We start from the raw sequence: 25,120 nt of genomic DNA, 5'->3' as shown, positions 1-25,120 counted from the left end.
ATTTTAGACTGCTGATTTACTGCTTATCTATTATTTTAGATGTCCGAAAGGGCAGTGTAGTAAGTTACACTGAAAGTGAGAATTAGGAGCATCGTACATCGTAACTTGTGATTCCCAGTTATTGTGATTTTATTCATTCGGAATACGTTTAGAAGTAAAATCGAGTCTATATCAACATCTACCAAGTTCCTGGCTTTTTATCAAGTAAACATACCAACTCATCCTTGTTTACTAACGTATTTCAGATTTGTCTCCTTTCGAGTGTGCCCTTCACAACTGGGAAAATCGAAATGTGGTACGAAATACTTCCGAGCGCAGCTATCGTTTTGGGCTGCATAAGTGCACCAGCCTACATTAACTGGGCCATAAGTAAACTGAGTTACAACGGAAAGGTATGCGTGTGCATCGTCAATAACAAATTCCCACACATGATGTTAAAATTTCTCTTCGATGTCAATGTCAAAATCACTTCAATGTTCAATGTTACTGCAGATATCATCTGCTGGAGTAAATGTAATACATGTACCACGCTCCATAACTTTCTGCTGTTACTGTGCAGCAGAAACGTTGTTTCTTTATTAGGACTTTATGTCGAGACACAAGAAAAATGACAGTCTATGATCAATCATGCAACCGTGTCATAATTTTCTTATCACTAATACTAGTATACTGGCGTCTCCTATTCTCGCGGTACTTACGAATATCGGCTGAAAAAATAATATAAGCAGTTCTTTTCATTTGTATGCTTGTTGTTTTTAAATGAAGAGATTCCCCTTCTAACATCTGCATCTATCAACTGCTTCATCCATCAGGTGTATTATCTCACTTGAGCTGGATGAAAAACATGGTCGACCGCTGCTGACTTAGAGGCGTCTCCCATTCTCGCGGTACAACGAGAAAGTAACGTTATTAGGTGTAAGGGGGGGAATATTATCAGGAAGGGCGGGGAAAATTTACAATTCTTCCAAGTTGGTGCAATGTAACAACAAAGAGCCAGGATTTTCCAAGATTTATTGCAGCGTTCCATGTTTGTGACATTGCCAAGATGTCGTCTGCTCTTCGCATGTGGTTAGGCACTGCACATGCACATCTCAGGGAGAGCTTACTATCAGGTTGTCATTGGGAGTAATCATTGCACTTTACTGTAACATCTCCCTTTCTTCCAGAAAACTTGTTACCATGGTTAACATTAACTCATAACAAAGCAATAAAGATGTCTGTGACAAGTAAGCATTTCTTATTACTTTGGTTTAAGACATTCGACCTATAAACATGATAAACCTGTGATTGATCACAACGTGAAAAACTAAAATTCAACAGTAACTTGTTTTACCTCTACAAGGCCAAACAATTAACTTTTAACTGAACTTCAAATGCTCATTTATAAAGTCCCATGGAAATTCTTACTGACTTTTCATTTAAGCATAAGCAAACTTAAAGTCATTGATATGAGTGCTTGGTTATTTGATAACCGAATCTCATGATGACTTAAGCCCTAAACATAGTCATTGAATCATTGTGGCTTCCTCACAGTTCGGCCACTGGATGTCCTCAACACAGGTGGATTGACAACTGCTGGTGGTTCCAGATTTTCATACTGGACACTTGGTTCGGCACTCAGTGGCTTGTCAATGTTGGTTTTCTGTTCCTGAGAGATAGGGGGTGGTGTGAAGCCCATTTTCTGGTGTCAGCTGCCATGATATTGCTGGAATATTGCTAAAAAATGGCGTGAAACTAAACTCACTCCCTCACTCTCTCACCCTGAGAGATAGGAGGATACGCCTTTTACACAGGAGTGATGTCAACACTGCCTGGCGATACCAGCTGCAGGTGTCTGCAATTACACCGAAAGTCACCTTTTGGAGTTCTGGCCACATATGATCTTGGTGTTGAGGCACATTTTTGAACACCTGGCGTATGCCAGCCTTTCTCCCCATCGATCTGGAGACGAACTTCATCATCTGGTTTCAACTCTGGGAGAGATTTGTGGTGTTGGTCAAAGAACTTCCTTGAGCACTCCTTGTGAATTTTATCACTGGTTCGCACATAACGGAAATCTGGCCACTCAGGCTGCAACACCTTCTCTAGCATCGGAAGGGTCCCATGGAGTTGTCTCCCTATGATCAGCTGTGCTGGACTCTTCCCAGTTGACTGAATTGGAGTGCTGCTGTAGTTTAACAGAGCAAGGAATGGAACAGCCTACTTCAGAGTGTGTTTTGCTATTTTCACACCAGCTTCAGCCATCCCATTAGCTTGACGGAAATGGAGTGAAGATGTGGTGTGTTTGAATCGATACTGATTCTTGAACTGCATGAACACATGAGCTATGAACTTTGGTCCGTTGTATGTAACTAGCTCTTCATGAATTGAGAATCTTGAGAATATGCACTTGAGCTTGCCAATCTCACTTTTCGATGTAGTATCCCTTAGATACACTACTTCAAGATATATGAGAATAGGAAACCCGTGAAAATAGGAGACGGCCATATAATAGTCTGAACAATCTACGGGGAAGTGCTTCTCGTGTGTTCGTGCTTCGGATGTCAGCTAGGAAGGGTGTGTAGAGATACTGCAAATCAACACATTGAACAATTTCCATCCATAACCCTTTTTTTTCATCCTTCTATGCCTTTGAATTTGGTGGTTTGTCTTTCATGAAAAACCCAAACTCTGAACTTAATCCTAAGCAATAAACCTAACCCTAAACATAAACACAAACCCCACGAAATAATTCAAATAGATTAAATACATTTCAAGCATTTACAGACCGAACTTTTACCTATATTTATGCCAAACCACACGTTGTCTTTACACTTTACTGCTTCTTGATGGTCAAGTTTAGGTATTTGTATAGTGCCCTTTCAAGTCATGATTTAACATTTTCAGTATATTTTACATTCTCTTCCCTCAGAGGCTGCTTGTCATATCTTCCTGCGAAGCTCTGTTCTTATACAGCCACATATCCCAGTTCTTTTAAAATTCCCTAGCAGCAAATAATTGCAACCAGAATCTTCTTTCTATCCAATCAAAACGTGTGTTACATCAACTTAGACCCAGCTTAACTAATACAAGCAAATGTGGGGCCACAGATATCCCATCTCTGTCAACGACTTATGTTGATGTGACACACAGTACATTTAATGGCTAGCTTGTCTGTTGTCAGCGAGGAAGAAGGAGACGCCCATTGTCCCGCCATTGCATGACTGAGTTCAGCCTAGGAGAAACATTTGTGCATCATGCAGGGGAAGAGGTTCTAGTTTTCCGGAAACTTACGGAAATTACGGGGTGCTTGCGAATGATCATGTTTGAAATGTCTCTGAATGCACAACTAAATCTGATTGACCAAACATGAATCCTGCACACTTGCACCATGAAAGGGTAGAGGTTCGTAACAAGATGTGACAAGTAACCATTGTGGGAAGAGAATGTGTATTGTATGGTCCAGCCAGATGAAAAGGACATGCAAAGTGTTTTAATAAACCAAATTATTTTCTATTGTGTTTGAAAGCAACTCTAGCAATGAGTTGTTCATCTCAGATGATATCATTAACAGATCCAAACATGTTTCGGTGCCCAGTAGACTCTCAGACTCTGCTTATATGTAATTTTGAGAGAAGCAAAAGTATCCATTTGAATTGTTATGTGAAGCTCGAGTGAAATAGGAAATGCTGAACCAGATTAAATCTGAACATGCTTCATTTATCAATGCAGATGGGGCCACCAGTTCAATAAGGTTCCTTATAGTTAGTGTCATTCTCACATTTTAGTCTTTCCATGAAGGTCGGGTAAGATTAGTCTTCAGTAACCAGCCAACTATGAGATTGGTTGGTCATATAGCTGGAATATTGCATAGGGGCATTAAACAACAAGCTGTACAACCATTTCAGTTTGCAATAATGTAGAGCTTTGCCATTGTTTCTGTTCAGGCTGCTCAAAGGAACTGGGATGCTGGACTCTACATGGACTACAATACATATCTCAGAGACAAGAGGATAACAGGCAGTGAATATGTGCCTCGGGTATGTTTAAGAAACAATATCAGAACTGTCTGAGGCCACAAGTCTTGACTCATTGGTATTTTTTAAAAGTGTCTCCACCTTTCAAAGGGGCAAGGAATAGCCCTCAAAACATTTTGTAAATAATAAAGAAGTCAACACCCATAACATTTTGTCTTTTTCCTGAATACCAACTTCTACATGCCTCTCAAGAACCTTAGCCACACATAAAAAATACAAATCCCAGTTCAGTTTGTGATAGCTTGAAGTGCTGTATCAGCTTTGTGCCTTTTGCTTGTTTTAGCCCAGTGATTACAGCATTCACTTGTTACGTCAAATACACAGGTTCGATTCCCTCATGGGTACAGTGTGTGAAGCCCATTTCTGGTGTCCCCGGGCATGATATTGCTGGAATATTGGTATAAGCAGCTTAAAACCCAGCTCACTGTTTTGACTTAGACAGGATGGTTGTTTGAATGATAGTTAAACCAGCTGCCACATATAGCTGGAATATTGAGGGTTGGAGCACTGAACAGAAATCAAATGATGATGATGGTTATGTAATTTTGGTTGTAAATTCAGTAAGTTCATTTTTTTATCTCTTACAGTCTCTAATGTCAATGAAACATTTGAACTTTCATAGTTGGATGTGTTTATTGTTGCAGGGGTTGGAGTCTATACCTGATGAGAAGAGCAACTGATGGAATGACTCATTAGCTTCAGTAGTTAACATTGAACTGTCCAGCCAGCTACTTTTGTTCGAAGCGGACTTTGTACCATATTTCTTTATGACATAGACAAGTAAACAGTTGTGTTTGAAAAAATGTTTGTCTTGTTTTAAGAGCAGCTGCGACCATAGTTGCTAAAAACAACTTGTCGGAAAATGAGTGTTTCTTGTATTCAGTGAAACTTGGCGCAACCAACATCAATTTTGAAAGGATCCCATTTAAGTTAAGAGCCATGAGATTCTTTCATATTACCATGGATGGTAATTTTCCATGGAAATTTACAGAGTTAATTACAAATCAATCGATCTTGTGATTCATATAAATCTGAGGTTGAAAATATTTAGGGGGTGAGGTCCAGTACCCTCATCTGTGTCGCTTTTTATCTTTATTGGCAGACCGCTGCCATATAGCTGGAATATTGCTGAGTGCTGCATAAAACTAAACTCACTCACTGATTTCACTAAGAATCACAAAGTATTGTATTGCAAAAATTATTTAGGGCTAGTTTGACCACTACCAGAGATGTTTGTGCAGGGAAATCTGACAGAGGCTGCTCTCCCACCACTCACAAGTGACTGTCTAGATTTGATTCGGGTAGGAACTAGATCTCACATCTACTTCCAGCAGATAAATATTGAATGCTTTGTTGAAATAATGTAAAATAAAGTAGTCCTTGTGAAATGACAATATACCAACAGTGCAGCATTAAGTTTTGAAAGTCAATGTCTCCACTGTGAACCCAACTTATTTATGGTGTTTCACACTAACGCGAAACCCTGAACCAGTTTCCTGCACATGCATAGCATGAAGTTACTGAAACAAATACCAACCCACAAGAACAATGAACTGATGAACTGCAATCAAATGTGTAAATAAATAGGCATTAAGAAAATCAAATGTGGAGTGCAATGAAAACAACAGACCAAGTCTAGAAAAAAATTGTCCCCCCCCCAAGAAAAGTCATTTTAGAAACTGTCTTCGTTATTTGTGAGTGAGTGAGTTTAGTTTTACATCGCACTTAGCAATATTCCAGCTATATGGCGACGGTCTGTAAATAATCGAGTCTGGACCAGACAATCCAGTGATCAACAACATGAGCATCGATCTGCGCAATGGGGAACCGATGACATGTGTCAACCAAGTCAGCTAGTCTGACCACCCGATCCCGTTAGTCGCCTCTTACGACAAGCATTTGTGAGTTATCCCAGTTTGCTACAAGGGCACAGTGGCAACTAAAGGAACAGCACGAAAGGCAAGGTGCACATGCATTAATGCCTCAGAGACGTGATTACTGCGGACTGACAGTGATAGAAAATGAAATTGGCACCCAGAGTAAAGGCGATAATTTACAAAGCCCATGATTTCTTCAAGGATGAAAGTGAAAGGGGAAGCCACAAGGAAGCATGAACTAAGTGTATACAGTGCACTGCATGTGCAGTTGGGGTGTCATCTCACTAGCTCAAATATTTATTGAGAACCTGAAATGTCGATTCTACAGACGATGGCTTACATCAGGGGGCATGTCAAAATCTTTAAAAGTTGAGGAACTTGATTCATTTGAGAGTAATTCTTTAGGACTCCATCAGAGGATTTTATGGTGGAAATGAATTTGTTCCTTTGCACATTTTGCAGAAGCACATTGTTTCAGAACATTAAGTCCATATATAGAAGTATCAGCCGTGGAAGTTACTAGATAAACAGGAGGGGTCTTTGCAAATGATTCATGAATTCAAAACCACTCTGTACTTGATCCTGTCACTATATCACCACCAAGATTTTGACACAAACCCTCATCCACTGTTTTGATAACACACATGCATCTCACTGTTCCTTTCGTTGCAATCATGCCCTTGTAACCAACTGGGAAAAGGCACAAATCTTTATCTTTGGCAAATCCTGAGGGGGATGCACATGCACGAACACACTTTGAAATTATGTTCAACAAAAAATGAAACATGGGTGAATATGAAGTGTACACCCTCTTTTTTCTCAATTGTGTGCACCCCCCATTTCTAAAAAAACTGTATCTGCTCCTGTTATGTCTGTTTTTGTGTTAGACTGCATTTCTTCGGTATCATATTGTGTCAAACTGACTGTATATGGCACTGCTCTGTAAATAATAAAGAGTGTCAATCCTGTGATTGACAGCATGAACCTCAATCTATGCAGTTGTGATATGATGAACAGCACTTTAGTGATACAAGTAAAGTTTCAGGTGAGTGAGTATAGTTTTACCCCACACTCAGCAATATTCAAGCTATATAGTGGCGCTCTGTAAATAATCGAGTCTGGACCAGACAGTCCAGTGATCAGCAGCATGAGCATTGATCTGCACATTTTAGAACCAATGACGTGTAATCCAAGTCAGTGAGTCTGACCACCCAATGCCATTAGTCGCCTCTAATGATAAGCCATGTGACCTTTTGTGGCAAGCATGGGTTGCTGAAGGCCCATTCTATCCCAGACCTTGACGGGTTAAAGTTTCAAGGATGACAGTACAGTCTGATGTAAACATTTATATATTATCCCAGTGTAAAGACACACAAGGATTAATCAGCATTCATGAAGCTTCAGTCTGTGAAAATGACCCAACACATCACAATCATCTATCTCATGTCTTTGTCTTATATACAAGATGGTACCAAATAAATGAGAATATGATACCTCCTGTGCAAGATAAAATAAAACTGAGTTTATCATGGAGATCAAAATGCTTGTACATAGATGTGCATGTGTGCGACTGTTTGTACTAGTCCAGACCAATACCAGTAATGTGTTGCTCACTGACTGAGATACCATGTTGAAGTTTAAACTTGTTATCAAGCCAGACTCCTCTCCTCATCCAGGCAGGGCAACAAGTACATTCTCTTAGCATCTTTTGATGCAGCCGAGGACCTGCGATTCTTCAGGCAGATTTCCATCCACTTGACCGAAAAATGCTGACAGCCATTACTTTGTGCTTTCCTCCAGTTAAGTGTCTTTACAAAGCCACCAGTCTCCACTAACTTGACGAGCCGTTCATAGACAACAGGAATCAATGTAAAGAAACATTATTTATTATAAATAATGCAGTGGGACTGTACAAGTCTCAGGTTGACAAGTTGGGCTGCTTGTCCGTACACAACTTACAGAAAAAAAAAAATAATTAAAAAATTTAGAAGTAATGGACAAGATCCTCACAGGGTTTGGGCCTGGTTCATCTTTCTACTGACCTAACAGTCTTACATTTTTGTGGTACCACGGTCTATCTTCTCACATTTGTTTTAAAATATTACTCGGTAAAACACAATCTATCGCAAAGTAACATCTTCTCAAATGAGAGAGCCAAAACAGCCAAGTCCAGTTAATGATAGCAAATAAATCTAACTGTATTACAATCCATTCCTTGGACTTATTCATGAACTAAAACTTTTTTTCATGGTAACTTCATCGCTGTTTCAGATTTTAACACTGAGTCTACTTTGCTAACAACAGCTCCAAGTTTGCTCTTTTCTTCTCTGCATTATGTCATGTGTATTAAGAAAATACGAAACTACGGCAGCATGTATGGTAGGAGCATGACACAAAGGATAACCAAGGATGTAAAGTGCATACCTTATCAAATACGATAAAGTTGACACAAGGTTGAGAGGAAGATATGGCTTAACTAAATGAGAAGTTTGGTCGTATCAGGTAGTTGGGGGCTTCTTTTGACTGGAATAGAATGCATTTACCACTTTGGTGAGGGTATGGCGTTGACTACAAAGGATCATGTTCAAGTGATTTAAACCAACAAGCAGCAGATCCTGTAAAGGGGGGCAACTCCAAGACACCAAGAATACTGGCTGCCTTAACCCCTAACTCCCTCAAGCCACATTACCACTGCTGACATTGCACGTTCTAAACCTTTATGATTCTTTTTGGGTGTGTTTTTAATTTTCACCTCCCATACCCAGAACCCTGAGAAGATTCAGCCTTGTGAACGAAAGGATTTTTGTGCCTAAGACAACAAAATGTTTTGAAAATTTGAACTATCATTCTTACACACAACCTACTCATCTCTCACACAGCACTTACATATGATGTGCCAATTCTTCATCCATTCATCACTAAACATTCTCATTTCATACTACATCAAATATTTACATTTGGGGTAGATAAGCAGAGTTACCTGCCCTTGTCTTCACATAGGCTTGAAGAACTCGAGTTATTTCATGTATCAATGTCCATATTGTTAAACTATATTTACATAACATCAAGCTGGGTAAGGGTTTCAGAGAAGCTGTTCCAACGGAGAGTCCCATCCATTTCTGGTTTGTTGATATTCTGCTTTAGCTTCAAAATAACTATTCTTGATAAACTTCTGTGACATACTCATTCTAATTATATGAATCAAATCAAGTCTGTAAATTCAACAGCTTCATTAATTGTGGAATAACAAATGACAAATATGAACTTGATCTCTACAATATACGTTCCACAAATCAATATTCTCAAGGGTCTGGGATATTTGGCGACTGATTTTATAGATTTCATATTTCAGGACAAATCCAGTTCAGAATCTTTCTTCTGCAAGACAAGGATATTTCAGTCAGGAACAAAATATTTCAGGAACATAAACCCTTGAGAATAAACAGTGGTTGGCCTAAACTCAAACTTGATAATTCCAATTCCATCCCTCTGTGAAATGTCCCAGGACAAGAGCAGATAATCCTGAAGGAATACACACTATAAAATGTCACTGGATCTGAGACGTGGTTATAGCATCAACAGAACTATCCCATAATGCTCCAGATCCCAGGAACTTCTCGAGTCATAAGACGTAAGTATCTGTCTAAGAAACAGCGTACAAACACCAAGTCTTCTTAATGAGTAATGGTTATTTTGTCACACAATCACTGTGACAAATAACTTTTTATCATGGAGCAAAAAATAGAGAGATATGTTTAAACCTGGCAGTTCTAACTGCACAAAATATTTCTCTCGGTTCAACAGAACCCATTGAAAAGGGCCCTGTACAAGCAGTGTATGGAAGTTGTACTTGAGATGACAGGGTCGCTGAAGTTGCTAGTAAAATTATGGGCTAAGCTAGTGAACTTATGTTATTAATGGATATGGACAATTTCTCAGAAGCAGTCTGTAAATGTAGAAATTCGTAATGCTTTCCTTCATCACAATTGTTAAATACAGACTTTCACACCCTTCACTGTCATTCGTCACAAGAAAATAAACACAGTCACAGAAATCCTGTCTGTTTCAAATCCAAAAATACACATTTGCAGTAGTACAAAGCATTTTTAATTTATATACAGCATCATAATCTTCACCCATACTTGTAAATATTTCAAACCAAAGTACACAAAACATAATAGTACACAGAAGTCTGCCTCGCATACACGGGAAAGATCACGCATCCCCGTCCCGGTTATCTCCCTTGGCAAATCACAGTCATGCCTTTTGGTCTGATGGTTGACCTGGTTTAATATAAATCACCTCAACATGCAGGGGTTCAAAATCTTTTCCAAAAGCCACTTGCTACAGGGCAGGCATCTTCAAGATGGTATCATCTTCTAATTCTCCACTTGCCTCTATTTTATGACATAATCATGATGATGTAATTATGAAAGAATAAATCAACATGATATTTGATGTTAATGTTTACTGGACTATTTACCCAAAAGGGATAAATAACGAAGAAAGATAACTCTTCTTTATTATTATTGAGAAATCAGCTAGAATTCGAGCAGACATGAAATGAAATCTGAGTTTATTTGCAGTCTGAAACCATATGTGGAATTATCTAGCAAGGTACCATTGTTTCACTGCCCAAAATGCAAAATGACTTGATTTTTGAACCCCTGACATGCATGCAATATATATATATATATGCAAGGTAAAGTTTGTAGTTTGTATTGTAAATATATACCAACGCCAATGAAACAGATTTACTCTGAACAATGATTTCACCGCAATGGTGAACAAGGTGCCGTTGTACAAAAAACAATTTTATTGCTAAGGTGATTTTATCTAGCATACCTTAACATACACTTCAGACAGTCTTAGCGCTAAGGTTGTTTTTGTTCAAAAGCACCCAGGTGATTTTCTTAAAACCAAATGCCTCATCTGTTGTCCTTTACAACTCATGATATTGTTTGCTAACAGTAACCTGCATATATATACGTACCGTCTGAAATGATCTACGTAAACGCACATATACATTCATATTGATCTATGGGGACAAATCCCCTAGCACAAGACTGGGTAGCACTGAAGAAGGTCAGTTGAACTGCCCCCCGAACAGCTGGAGGTTTTAGGCCATGTAATGGTAGTTATTAGGGTTGTCCTTGTCTCGCTCCATGTAATCACGGTCAATAAGGCTCTCGATTCTTTTCTTTAGGTCAGTTGACTGAAACATTCATCAGGATTATCAATTTCAGCATCAACAAACAGTGGAGTTTCAGGTTTGTGAACTAACACTGTTCACAGCAATATTGCAGATACATAATGGCAGTCTCAAAGTAATCCATTTTAGGCCAGAATGTTCAGTAGCCGACTGAATGAGCATTGCCCTATGCCATGGGATACAATGACATGTGTTATGCAAGTCAGCGATCCTGACCACCCAATCCCATTAGTTGCCTTTCACAGCAAACCTGGGTTACTGGATGCTCATGGGTAAATAGTGGAATGGACGTGTATTGTTTACTGTAGTTTTTGCGTCATTACACAGTAGAAGAGATCAAATATGAATGAATATATGGGAATTACATGAGATAAGGTTAAACAGGAGTTAACTTATGCATGGACATACATGTGGTTGTTGAATACTGTCCTATGTCTAACTAGACAATTTGACCAAGTGTGAATAAGTGAGGTTTTACGCTGCTTTCATCAGTTTTCTAGCAACACCAGTGAGTGAGTGAGTGAGTGAGGTTTTAAACTGGTTTTAGCAATATTCCAGAAATATCACTGTTGGGGACACCAGAAATGGACTTCATAAATTGTACCCATGTGGGAATTCAAACCCAGGTCTCTTGCATGACAAGCAAACACTTTAACCACTAGGCCACCTCACCATCCTTCTAGCAAAAACATGCTGAAGGACACCAGAAATACACAGCTCCTACAATTATGGTGCTGAAAAACCTCAACATATCATCAGGTCAAGTCATGATTATTGGGTAGCCCAGCAGTTAAAGCATTAGTTCTTCATGCATCAGGCCTGGGTTTGTTTCGCCTCTAGTGTACAATGTGTCAAGTCCAGTTATATGGTGTATCCTGTCAGGATATTGCTGGAATACTGCTTCAAATTGCATAAAAGTATACTCACTCACTCACTCACTCACTCACTCACTCACTCACTCACTCACTCACTCACTCACTCACTCACTCACTCACTCACTCACTCACTCACTCACTCCAATGGAACAGGACTACACACCATGAACAGATGATGGCCCAGTTTTGCCATCATGTTGGCTATCACACACAAATGCCTTCCATGACTACATGCTATGTTTAACTCACCTTGACTGGAAATTTGAGCTGGTTGTAGAGCTCCGCGATAAGGAGATTGTGACTGAGTGTTTTGCGAGTCTTCATGATGCGGACAATGGCGGCGTCAACTTGGTACTGCCGATCCTGGAACACTCGTTCTGTTGTGCTGGTGTTTTCCTCTTGCTGCAAAGAAATGGTGACAAACATAGAGTTAGATGTAGTGTCATTGCAAAAACTAACAGGCAATAACATCACAGCATTGAATTAGACAGTCTGGACATGGCAATGCAGGGTTTTATTTGGACTTTCAAAAGTGGGGTTTAATGGACCCCCATCGATGTTACGAGTCCTTTCTGGTAATATGAGTGAGTTTAGTTTCACGCCGCACTCAGCAATATTCCAGCCATATGTCAAATAATCGAGTCTGGACCAGACAATCCAGTGATCAACAACATGAGCATCGATCTGTGCAATTGGGAACCGATGACATGTGTCAACCAAGTCAGCCAGCCTGCCCATCCAATCACGTTAGTCGCCTCCTACAACAAGCACAGTCGCCTGGGTTGCAATAGCAAGCATGGGTTGCTGAAGGCCTATTCTACCCGGGGACTTTCACAGGTTTTCTGGTAATATGAGGGTCCTGTAAAGTATCGAAATGGTGTAGTGTAGTAAATGTTAAGATAATTACTTCAGAGCCTTGAATGAATCAGTGGTCATGTGGACAGTGAGGGGTTTCTCAGACCATTCTTCACACACCTTACTCAGAGAGTACAAATAAAGTGAGTTTTCTGGTATCCTTGACTTCATGAATAACATGTGACAACTACAACTGAAGGTCAGTGCTCTGTGCTTGTCAGCATTATTCAAGCTATCTCACAGTGTTGTCAGTAATTAATAATGGGTAGAGAGTGAGCCATTTTCAGCATTATTCCATCAATATCATGGCAGGGCACAACAGAAATAGGCTTCACACATTGTACCTAAGTGGGGAATCAAACCCAGGGTTTCGTGTGAGGAGCAAACATTCTAACTACTCAGTAATCCCGCTGCCCCTTGCAAGTAGTGCACAAAGGGCAAAACAAGCACATGGTTGACAGCAAGAACAACACTCAGTGCTGTCAAGGTTTGACAACAGAATCTGCAAAGTCTCACACTGTAAACACTCATTCTTCCTGGCTGGCTGCATTTCTGTGGATCAATAAACAGGGTGGGTACAGCCATATGCCAATCAAATTTAAGACCTTTTTAGAGCTTTTTTAAGGCCTCTTCAGCCAAATTTAAGACCCACTCAGGATGATCCATGTACTGGATAACAGCTTTGTATTGACTTTCTCAACGGCATTGTCTGCTACACATTTTGAGATCATGTTTGTTGCCGATTTTGCAGAAGTTGTACTTTCCGATTTTGGTGGGGCTGGAATAGTGACAGTCAGCAATTTACTGGGAGAATTAATTTCACCGCTTGATTTATCATCGTTACTCGTAGTTGGCACTTGCAAGAACAAAGGCATGGATGACCGTAAGCTTGAGCCACATGCTCCTTCGTTTACCTCATGCGAATTACTTCGTGCATGCGATTTTAAAGCTGACTCGCCCATCTTCCCGAGATCGATTGTCTTGTAGCACACATTGCATAATGCCTTGTGGCGATCCCCTTTGAATGTATCCACCCAAAAATATTTCTTCTTCCAGTTGACATTAAAAACATCTTGCACTGGATCAGTGGTCATCACTAGCCCTAATGCACGAAGCACCCTTGCTGCCAAATATGGCATTAACCTATGACCCCTGTACATGGCAGTGCCCGACAGTGCCACCTGGACACGCGACAAGTGTTAGAACGGCCGTTATAGAGCACTAGATTAACAAGTATTCCCAATATGTATATTCTTGAATTAAAAGATCAACATTTTATGCTGGAATCATTTTGTGGATACATAATGTTCCACTTAAAACAACTCACCTTTTATTTAATTGAATTATTATTTAACTACAAGATATTTTCTTAATTTGTACATAAGCTGCCCATCTTACCTACATTCAGCAACAGATTGATCCAATACAGGTCATGAAGTCAAAAAATGGAATGGCCCATGTTCTTGACAGGTAATGCCAATACTTTGGTATGTAAATACAACATCCCTGTTCAAAAATCCAAATTAGCCCCGAACATGCATAACGTAATTTCATAACGGTTTCGCAGCACACAAATGCTAATGTTTCTCAACACTATCCTATTAGTGAATGAAATTGATCAAAATTTATTTAAAAATTGTAACTTAAAGGCTGTGTAACTCTGCATGAATCTTCTAATTTGAAAACACTGATAGTATTTTCGTAAACAGTTTTAGATGCCAGGAACCCACATTTACCCTTGACCTTACTTGGCCATGAATATGCAACGTGAGCATCTATTTTTTTGCAATGACCTACATCTGATTGGTTGATAAGGTCACCAACGATGATTGGCGGTTGTGCATGAGCATTCTGAATAATGTATTTCCGTGAATGTTCGTGGTTTCCCGAAATGTGATGAAGCAAACTGTGAATAGTCATCAATGCATACATGTAAGCTGTGACCTGAGTTTACCTTGCTGATGTAGGGCCGCGTAACAGGCAGGAAGTAGACTATGGTTTTCTTGTTGAACTTCTGATCTTTTACACTTCCATAATATATTGTAATAGATCTATCTTTTGAAATATCTTTAAGATCAAATTTAAGGCCTTTTCAAGGCAATCTTTTAATATTCAAGGTCTTTTTAAGTCAACGCTAAATTTAAGGTCTTTTCAAGGCAACTGCCAAATTTAAGGCCTTTTCCAGGACCGTGCGCACCCTGATAAAATGATAATCAAGGCTGAACCAGATAATCCACAGATCAACAGTATGAACATCGATCTTCACAAGTCTTATACAATGAAATGTGTCAACCAAGTCAACAGGAACGAGAGGCCACACTCGCTGAATTTGTTAACAGTTGTCATCACATCCTAATAATGTGGATTAATGTTCATGCTGTTGATCACTGGACTGTCAGGTTTTGACTCAAATATTTATGGACATATGGCAGGGATATTGTTGAGTGTGGTGTCAAACAACAAATCAAGACACACAACTCCCTCACAGGGTTGCTGATATGGTTGATGCATGTCCTACCAAATGTACAACTGCATGTGATGGTATGTGGTCCTTTGTACAGAAAGTTAAGAAACGTCGATCTCAGACAATCCTTGATGGGTGACAGTGTTTGGCAGCTTGACTCATGAGAGTTTCTATGACTTCAGTCCTGCCCCACAACGAGGCACATGTGGTACATATGGTCTCAACTAAGGCAAGCGAGTTTGTTCAAAATTGCCTGTGTTCACCCAACAGAAAATGGGTACCTGGTGGGATAAAGTCATGTCACCATAACATTCTAGTGCCTAACAGGCAACTTGGCTTACCCAGGGTACAAATAATCAGGATGTTAGCACTTTGAGCAAGTTTTGATGCATGGAGATTAGTGCATTGTAAGACTTCTCACTATTATCATTATTATTACTGTTTAAGGGTACAAACCGTTTCCTTCATCTGAATCTGATTAATCTTGATTCTGTACAGCTTGTGTCTGAAGTCGTTGCAGAAGGAAAACTTGTCGTCATCTTCCACCTCCTTCCCCTGAAAACCAACACAAGATGTTACGAGGGAAACGGTGCACCACAAGCAACATTTATCTTTATAACACCATTATGAAATCAAAAATAGTTACAGGAGTCAGAAAACCACAGCACAAAGTTTGTTTGTATAACTGCAACCTCAGCAGAGTTAGATAAGACCCTGAAGATATCAAGAAACATCAGTGTGATCAGAAGGATCCATATTAAAAATTTACCTTTGGGATCTTGATAAGAACTCTTGCCTTGCCACAAGCCAGGGATTGCAGAGTGCGACGCAACTCACTATCCGCTGTAAGAACCGTCACATGGGTCAACAACACTTATGAAGAGACATGTGAGTGAGTGAGTGAGTGAGTGAGTGAGTGAGTGAGGTATTACGACTCTTTTTTTCAATATTCCCGCAATATCAGTGTTACCAAGGCGGGGAAACACTAGAAACGTGATTCACACACGGTATCCATGAACGAAATTGAACTCATGTCTCCCAAGCGGCGTGCAAACTCTTTACCCACCTGGCTACCTATTGCAACTTCCTCAAAAAGACTTGAACTCACAGTAACAAATGCTCCTTGCATATAAAAAGTCTCGTCTCACATTGGACAATATTCCAGCAATGTTACCTCTGTGATCAAATGCATGTGTGTGCTTGTATGCATGTATGTGCATTCTTTACCAGACTCAATTATATAGCAGGAACACTGCATTTCACAATATGTTGAGAACATTCTGTAATATTGTTTGCAATCCACTACAGATTGTTATTTAAGGCCAGATCAATTTTATTTCTTGTCTTAGAGAATTTTGTCCTCAGAAAACATACGACATGAGTGCCAAAAAATAGAATAAAATCCCGAGTAATATAAGTACTAAGTGTATTTAACTCTAGGGAATTTATGAAGTGTATATTGGGCAAAAACCAATCTAAAAGAAGTTTTCTTGTAAGTTTACACTTTTCGTCAAAAAAAATATCAGGATTTTTCCTTAAATAAAATATGACTGATGAATTTGTAAAACAAGAAATAAAATTGGTCACATCTAATTATGCAAAACAATTGTAAGTGTGGCATACTGATGGCTGTGGCTGTCTTGATTTCACTGTATGTGTAGTCATCCCCTTCATTGAACAGTAGAAGACAAAGAGACTGGAAGAGAGACACCTGAAGCTCCTTCTTCACCTGCAGCAAAACATCCTAAGGTCAAGGTTGACATGACACCTTCAAGTCACACAACAACACAAATTAGGAATTGACACAACTCTCAATACTCAAACAATGTTCCAGAATCACTGGTGGGTGACAGATGAAATTGGCTTCACTTACTGTTGCTTGGTGATTCAAACCCAAGTCTTGATCAAAACAAGAAAACAGTTCAAACAGACAGGTACCCAACTTCACCAAGGTCACAAGTAATAGGTCAGTGGGTGAAGTTCACTAAATTATTTTACATGCAAAGATAATCACTAGTGCCAAATATTCCCCAGTTCAATTATTTTTCTGCATTTTGAACTGGGCAAGGAGAAATGGGTTTCAGTTATGGTACAGTTCATGATTACACAATATAGGCACGTCTATGCTGAGGTTGCTTGTACTAGTCTGAACTAATGGCAGTCTTATAATGCCAGCACACACAGCTATCATGACATAGCTTAACATCAATGATCTACTCTGATGTAGTGCAATCCAAGCACCCCTGCAAATGTGGCCTTGAGAACACAGTGCTCTAAGATACTCACCCCAGCAAAGGTGGCCTTGAGAACACAATGCCCCAGGTTACTGACCCAAGAAGATGTGTCTTTAGGAACACAATGCTGTAGGATACTCATCCCAGCAAATGTGATTTTCAAAACACAATGCTATACTCACCCCAGCAAAAGTGGCCTTGAGAACACAATGCCCCAGGATACTGACCCAAGAAGACGCGTCTTTAAGAACACAATGCTGTAGGATACTCATCCCAGCAAATGTGATTTTCAAAACACAATGCTATACTCACCCCAGCAAAAGTGGCCTTGAGAACACAGTGCTCTAAGATACTCACCCCAGCAAAGGTGGCCTTGAGAACACAATGCCCCAGGATACTGACCCAAGAAGATGTGTCTTTAAGAACACAATGCTGTAGGATACTCATCCCAGCAAATGTGATTTTCAAAACACAATGCTATACTCACCCCAGCAAAAGTGGTCTTGAGAACACAATGCCCTAGGAAAGTGACCCCAGCAAATGTGGCCTTAACAATGCTGAGATACTCACCTGAGCCAAAGTAGCCTTGAGAACCTAATGCCCAAGGAAAGTCATCATATCCAGTCACCTTGAGAACACAAGGCTCTAAGAAACTCACCCCAGCAAATGTGGCCTTGAGAACACAATGCCCTAAGGTTGGCTGCCACTGCAGTTTACGACCGCTGTGCTTGCCGAGGTAAAATCTTTTGAACACTTCTTGGAACTGAATCATCTATAAATGAAATAAACGTTTGTATAGCTACTTTCTTTTGAGCCAAATTAACAATCCAAGTAATAAGACAGCTGTAAAGATCTCAAGGTTAACAAGAATAAGATGTCTTCAAGTGCAAGAGAGCATTAAAACTATGGCAGAACCATTTCCATAATAAGAAGTAATACACTGTTTATTTGAAGGTTAATGCTGCACGTAGCAATATCCCAGCAACATCCCAGCAATACGGCAGCGATCTGTAAATAATCAAGTCTGGACTAGACAACCCAGTGATCAACAACGAGATGAACATCAGTTGACACAATTCGGATACGATGACAGCAAACCTGACCACTCAGTCTCTTTCGTTGCCTTTTACAGCAAGTAAGGGTAACTGAAGACTAATTCCAATCTTCACAGGCATACATCGTTTAGCGCCAAATGACCACTGGTCAAGCAGTGAAGTTGCTGTGTTGTTATCGCCTACCTCTGAGGGTAGATGGACCTCCATGGGCTGATATGTAGGCCAGTGTCCCTGTGTGAGGATATTCACCGTCAGATCGATTCCACCTGGGGCATCCTGGTTCTGCATGAACTGGGAACAGACACAAACACACTCTAGTTTCACTTCTATTACATTCACACTAAAAATATTGTTTCGGCCCCCTTAATCCCTTGCTGATTTTCAGCTGAAATCTCTTTCCCCTGTTGCCATCCCTGGTATAGGCAAGTAGTCTCACACATCTTTAGGAAGGGATGGACTACAGTAAACATCTCTTGAGATTGGAAAACTCTGTTTACAGCTGTTTATGTATAATAGCAATAAAATTAACTGATAATTTTCTACAATTTTAATTCACTTTTCAAAAGATTTTGACCCAGATTTTGTTGTTGGAACTCACCATATTCCTAAAGGAATTTCCTTAAGACTCTTACCATCCCAGCATTAAAGTGTTCATCTAGTATATTACTATTTTGTTGAACTAAGAAGTTACAGTGAAATTCTGAACTTTGACAGCAAAGATACAGAGTTGTGGTTACCTGACGTTGCTAAGCAGGACCTAAACCACCTAAATATTTCACCCTCGATTTAGACATATCTCAAGATCGACTGTTTTGCATTTAAATTCGAGGAAAATTGCCATTGACTCCTAAACATGGTTGCTCTACATTGTTTCTATATGTACTATTATTAGCTATGTTCACTATACTGCAATGAACACATCTAGACGAGGCTCCAGTTATATAGTTATATATATATAGTTATATATATATTATGCCATCTTATACAAACACATTTACGAATGCTAAATGAAAGGGTAGTTCAGGCTCATACTTGTTTGAAGGCAAGTGTCAATTCTTTTGACAGCTCCATGTCCTTGAACATTCCTTCCAGCTTCCCAGTGAAGGCAGCACCACACTCTGGTCACCAGAAACAATCATGTGTCACACATATGGGCAAGCAACTCAGCTGCTGCAACAGCTTTAGGTTTCACAACAGCAAATATCTGAGCTACGTCTCCACATCTTGTAAATATCAAGTGTTTGCCACTAACATGGCAATGTCCCCCACCTCTAGAGAAGAATGAAATATTCAAAACATATTCACTACTTTTTACTTTTTGCTCACACACAAGATGCATGAAATGACTGGTGTATGGATAATCACCCAATGTAGGCTGTTGACAAAATTGAGAATATTGGTTGCAATGTTTAATGGAATTACTGCGTTAACTGAAGTTCGAAAAGTGGACAAAGTGTTGGGGTCATACTGAAAGTAAGATCAAGGTAACCCAAATCGCCTATTGTTTGTCTAATTCTCCAATGTAGGCTCTTAACAAGAGGCTGAACAGTGGTCAAACAGTTGGGGTGACCTTGAAAATAAGTGAAGGTCAACCAAATCAACTGATCTCTGTGTAATCCCCCAATGTTGGATGTCACCAAATTTGAAGACAGTCCGTATAACAGCTCATGAGGTAGAGCGTTAATGAGTTTGATGAGTGGTCAACAAAAATGACCGGTGTCTGTGCATTCCCCTAATGTAGGCTCTCACCAAATTTGAAGACATTGGGTACAACAGTACATGAGATATCATGTTAACAAGAAACATGACATACATACAGACAGGCGCTTCTGAATACTTAGTCCCCTGTTCCGTGTTGTGGCGGGGCACAATTAGTGTTGGGAATCAGAAACCAAATCAACTAACGAATATCGGAGGGCTTGTGGTGAACAATTATTGATTATAATCAAAATATACACATTTTCAATGTTATCATCAATTTTAAGTGGATTTCCCAGTTTTTTCTTATCATTGTTTTTCAAAACCAATACTGTCAAGCAATGAAATGCATTCATACAAGAAAGACACTGGAACTGTAATTAAACAATAAACATGGCTAAAATTTTACAATGCACTTAGCTTTACACTGTGGAGTGCATGTTTGTGAATATTTGTTAAATCTAATGGAAAGTTTCCTTCATTCAAGTGCATTAAGCTAAAACAACAAAATTCTGATTAATAGTTGATATGCTTTTCAAAATCGATAATAACTTTTAATCCTTCTTTCAAAATGATTTTCAATCATCAGAACACCACTATAAAAAAATCAAGTCTGGATCGGACACTGCAATGATTCCAGTAACGATAACTATCATAACTTACAAAACTAAAAACACAATTTTCATTCAACAAACTACTTAAAGGGACCTGAAAAAATGATAGAGGAAAGATGCAATGACCCACACATATTTCTGATAAGAGCGATTGTGTACCTTGTTTAAGTTTTGACAACATGGACTTCTCCGCATCCACTGATGCACTTTTTCCAACTAAAAGACGCTTTGCTAGGTCCTTCTTGTAGAAAGCTTCAAATACATCCTTCCCTGCAAAGACAAACCATGTTAAGTTGCTGCTGTCTATTACACTTTTTCTGTTCACTGAAATAATACTTTTGGTAAGTGATACAGGATGCAATATACCATCCATATGATGAAAATATGCAAATATTTGAGTTAGAGCCAGACAGTCCAGTGATTGACATCATGAGAATTAATCTAATCAATGCTTTACATCTATGTAATGATAATGAATATTTAATACCAGCAATCAACCATGTCATCATGCCTGAGCACCCAATTACATCAGCTGCCTCTTAAGCATCTTTGATCCCCAAAGATCAACTCTCAGTTACATATTCAAAAAGTTAATTAACAAAATATATAATAAGTAAGTGACTGAGTGAGCACATTTCACACTACTTTTTGCAATATTCTAAAAATATCACGATGGGGGGACTCTAAAGTACTATCGGAAATAGAAAAAAAAATGTTTTGGGGCTGTTACTCTGTATCCCTAAAATGTACAAAACTGTAAATAGGATATTTTGAAATAATCTACTGTGGCCTAAATGGGCATTCAGTGGGTTGCGTAAGAGGACATCCAGAAAAGCATGTCTACTTGTAAAAGCAGGCTAAACGTGGGAAAAAAAAATGACTAGCTGCTGAAAACAATAGATGAGACTATTGATGGCAATTAGGTAGCTCTGCTGGGTATGACAATGGACCGTCGACTCACCTGGCATAAAATGCATGTGCTGACTAGTGGCACAAGGGCGGTCATCTCAAAGACACTTTGTGCTTTTTCATGTATGTTGAATACGTCTCATCTATTCATTAACATCTTCCATGTCTTTCTTTCATGGAGTTTAAGTTAAGATATGTAAAAGATATCTGATACCTATAGAAAAACATTGTATTATATATCAAAATATCAAAATATATTGGAGGCATGACCACCCACAGATCGAGCAGGCTGGATATTGTTATATATGTTAGGATATGCCAAGTACTTCCCTACTTTAATTCCCCTATTGGATTATCATATCTTAGCTGATATGTCTATCCCCAGTCTGATCCCAACCATCGTCTGCTTCATCAGTGCTGGTTTTGCTTATGAGACGACCCCTCCTACCTGTGTCTATTTATGATAGTGAGACTCCATGGTAGCTACATCCTTAATAGTTACATCATGAAAGTTATAATATTTTGCTGTCGTTTTAAATGAAGATAAGTCAGTTTCAAAACAGGCATGTAAAAAGTACCCATTGCAATACAATATCATTGCACAATAACTTGCATAAAACCATGATCTGTTCCAAATAAGTCGCTTTAGACTTTGAAAAAATCTGCATTGCTCATTTCTGCACTAATCTCTACTCTGTAGAGTTCTTTTTTCATGTTTCTATCTCCCTACCACTGGAACTGTAGCTAGGCAGCACTAATTTCAATAGATATTTCACTCTTTCGCATCTCAACTTCATAACTTGCACAGATAAACTCGAAAAAAAGGGTCTTTTTTTTATTTCCAACAGTACTGCAAAGTGGGCTTCAAACATCGTATCTATGTTAGAAACTGGACCCAGGTCCTCGCCATGGCAACACTTTATCCACCCCAGCCAAGGACTTAAAGCAGAGATGGGAATGCTGTGTCATCAGAATTAATGGAGGGTATTCCATTTGGTCTTTCTGTGTTATACTTTGTTCATGTATGACTGAATCAGTGAAGAGAATGTCAACTAACTTTACCCTGCAAGTATAACAAACCTGCTCTCCTTACAATGTAAACTGCTTACCGTGAATGAACCTAAAGAGCACCATGATCTTGTCTAGTAGTCTCTCTAACTCTTCCTCTGTTGCCTCCTGGAGAACAAAATATCACAAATAATATCTGTTGTTTTTGTCTACATTCCATCTTTATGTAGACCAGACAATGCAAGAGTTTATTGTGTAAGCAATGCTTCACACTATTCCTGTGCAATGACTTGCATTCAATCATGTTTTCATCTAATCCATGAAATTGTCCGTTGACCAGCAGTTGTTGCATGTTGTTTCTTGTTTCCATCACACTCTGCAATATTGCAGCTATATTCTTTAAATTAACAAATTTGGACCAGACCATGCTTCGATAAACACAATGAGAATCAATCGAAGCAATTGAGACACGATGGCATGTGTACTAAGTCAGAGAGCCTGACCAAATCCATCCGTTAGCCACTTCTTACGACAAGCATGGTTTGCTAAAAACTTTTTCTAACCCAGATCTTCACAGGTTTAATTGTTGTTAGGGACTGATAGTAACACTGGACTCAAGTAGGTTCAAAATCAAGTTTCACTACTGTCTATATTATTTCTGCATAACATCTATGTTCACACTGGTTAATCAGAACTCAACTTCTTACAATTGTTTTCACAACAAAAGATACAAAGACAAACCTTGTTTCCTGCTCGTAACTTAGAGTCCACATATTTTGCTGAAACAAATAAATGTTGATTTCAGACAACAGGTGAAAAAGTGAATGTTTAACTCCACATTAATACTCAGCATATCAGTGCTTCATTAAATAATCTGGGCCAGGTAATCAGTGAGACGATCCATCTTGTCTGCTGCTCGAACATCTTGGGCCACCTGATAAATATAGCATCCTAAATCTCCACTGAGGTTGTTTGACTTGTTCGTTGTTGAATGTTGCGATCAGCCAACATTCCAGCCATGTGGCAAGAGTGTGTAAGTAATCAAGTCTAGTCCAGACAATCAGCTGACTGACATATTCCAGCCATGTGGCAAGAGTGTGTAAATAATCAAGTCTACACCAGAAAATCAAGTGACTGATATCATGAACAGTCAGGATCAGACAGGATAAGTGTGTGAGTTTGGTTTTACGCCACTTTTAGTAATATTCCAGCTGTATCATGGTGTAGACACCATACATGGGCTTCCCACTTTGTACTCATGACAGGTGCACACCTTAGCCTACCCCACTGGCACCAGGACAGGATGAAATACAGTCATCCAACATCGCTAAGACAGACAACCTGATCTGGTTAACTGGCTCCAAGAACAAGCATTGGTTGCTAGAGACCAGTTTTAACTTAGTCATAAGAAATGTAGTGAGCATGAAGTCTTGGTTATGAATCTTGAGCTACTCACCTATAAGTTCAGCCGGCTTGTTTTGTCTTTGGTTGATGAAGTTTTCAAAGCTATCCTTCATTGCATTGATAAATTTATCGTTACGACCAAAACATGTGCTGATTATGTTGTCAATCTTATCCTTGAAATCTGAAACAATATACAGAGTCTCAATGTGGAACCAAAGACAAAAAATGTGTTTGATATATAGAGGATACTAAACGACCTTCAATGTAATACCATTTTTATTAAACGAGTTACTGATTTGGTATCAAACGAGCGAAAGAGAGTTTGATACCAAATCTTTAACGAGTTTAATGAAAATGGTATTTCACGGAAGCAAGTTTAGTATTCTGTTTATTACTCGCCAACATAAATTGACAGAAACTGCGGTGAAATTGCCTACAGTGTGAGGACTCTCAGCATTCAAGTCAAGCATGGTCTAGTAAAATTGTGTCATCAACATTAGCATTGTGACGTCACAACTTTGAACCATTTTGACGTCATACGTCAAGCGATATTACACTAGTGTAATATTGAAGTGAAAATATTACACTAAAGCATCTTCATTGGGCGCGCAATAAAGTTGAAGATGAAGTTTTAAAAGCTGTCCTTCATTGCATTGATAAATTTGCCCTTACGACCAAAACGTGCCGATTATGTTATCCTTGAAATCTGAAACAGTATACAGTCTTAATATGGAACCAAAGAAAAAAATGTGTTTGATATAACATCTTGTTTTGTTCATGCTCATAATACACACATGTGAACACTAACGTACCAGATGAACAACTGAATATTCCATGAATAGAGATACTAACCGCACATGACCGTTGCTAAGCTGACTTCATAGATAAGCCAATCCTCT

The 25,120-nt window shown here is 39.1% G+C and overlaps 2 protein-coding genes across 2 annotated transcripts in view; one reads left to right on the top strand and one right to left on the bottom strand.

Annotated features, from left to right (window-relative positions):
* Positions 1-48: 48 nt before the first annotated feature.
* Positions 49-4,819, top strand: LOC137282646 (NADH dehydrogenase [ubiquinone] 1 alpha subcomplex subunit 1-like). The gene is made up of 4 exons (XM_067814434.1): positions 49-59; positions 246-392; positions 3,927-4,019; positions 4,661-4,819. Exons 2-4 carry the CDS (start codon positions 291-293, stop codon positions 4,694-4,696), a joined length of 231 nt encoding a protein of 76 aa, XP_067670535.1. The 5' UTR covers positions 49-59; positions 246-290; the 3' UTR covers positions 4,697-4,819.
* Positions 4,820-7,763: 2,944 nt separating this feature from the next.
* LOC137281769 (cullin-4A-like) overlaps positions 7,764-25,120 on the bottom strand; it is a 43,746-nt gene continuing 26,389 nt past the window's right edge. The window contains exons 11-22 of the mRNA XM_067813379.1: positions 24,274-24,402; positions 23,559-23,596; positions 22,919-22,985; positions 21,060-21,170; positions 19,621-19,706; positions 18,772-18,879; positions 18,192-18,305; positions 16,923-17,028; positions 16,069-16,142; positions 15,756-15,854; positions 12,230-12,382; positions 7,764-11,108 (exon numbers count right to left, since the gene is read on the bottom strand). Coding sequence (XP_067669480.1) covers positions 11,013-11,108; positions 12,230-12,382; positions 15,756-15,854; positions 16,069-16,142; positions 16,923-17,028; positions 18,192-18,305; positions 18,772-18,879; positions 19,621-19,706; positions 21,060-21,170; positions 22,919-22,985; positions 23,559-23,596; positions 24,274-24,402 — 1,181 coding nt within the window. The 3' untranslated portion in view covers positions 7,764-11,012. The remainder of the gene's footprint in view (positions 11,109-12,229; positions 12,383-15,755; positions 15,855-16,068; positions 16,143-16,922; positions 17,029-18,191; positions 18,306-18,771; positions 18,880-19,620; positions 19,707-21,059; positions 21,171-22,918; positions 22,986-23,558; positions 23,597-24,273; positions 24,403-25,120) is intronic.

This window comes from Haliotis asinina, chromosome 4, assembly GCF_037392515.1.
Source record: "Haliotis asinina isolate JCU_RB_2024 chromosome 4, JCU_Hal_asi_v2, whole genome shotgun sequence".
Classification (NCBI taxonomy): Eukaryota; Metazoa; Mollusca; class Gastropoda; order Lepetellida; family Haliotidae; genus Haliotis; species Haliotis asinina.
This window is presented reverse-complemented; position numbering and strand designations above follow the sequence as displayed.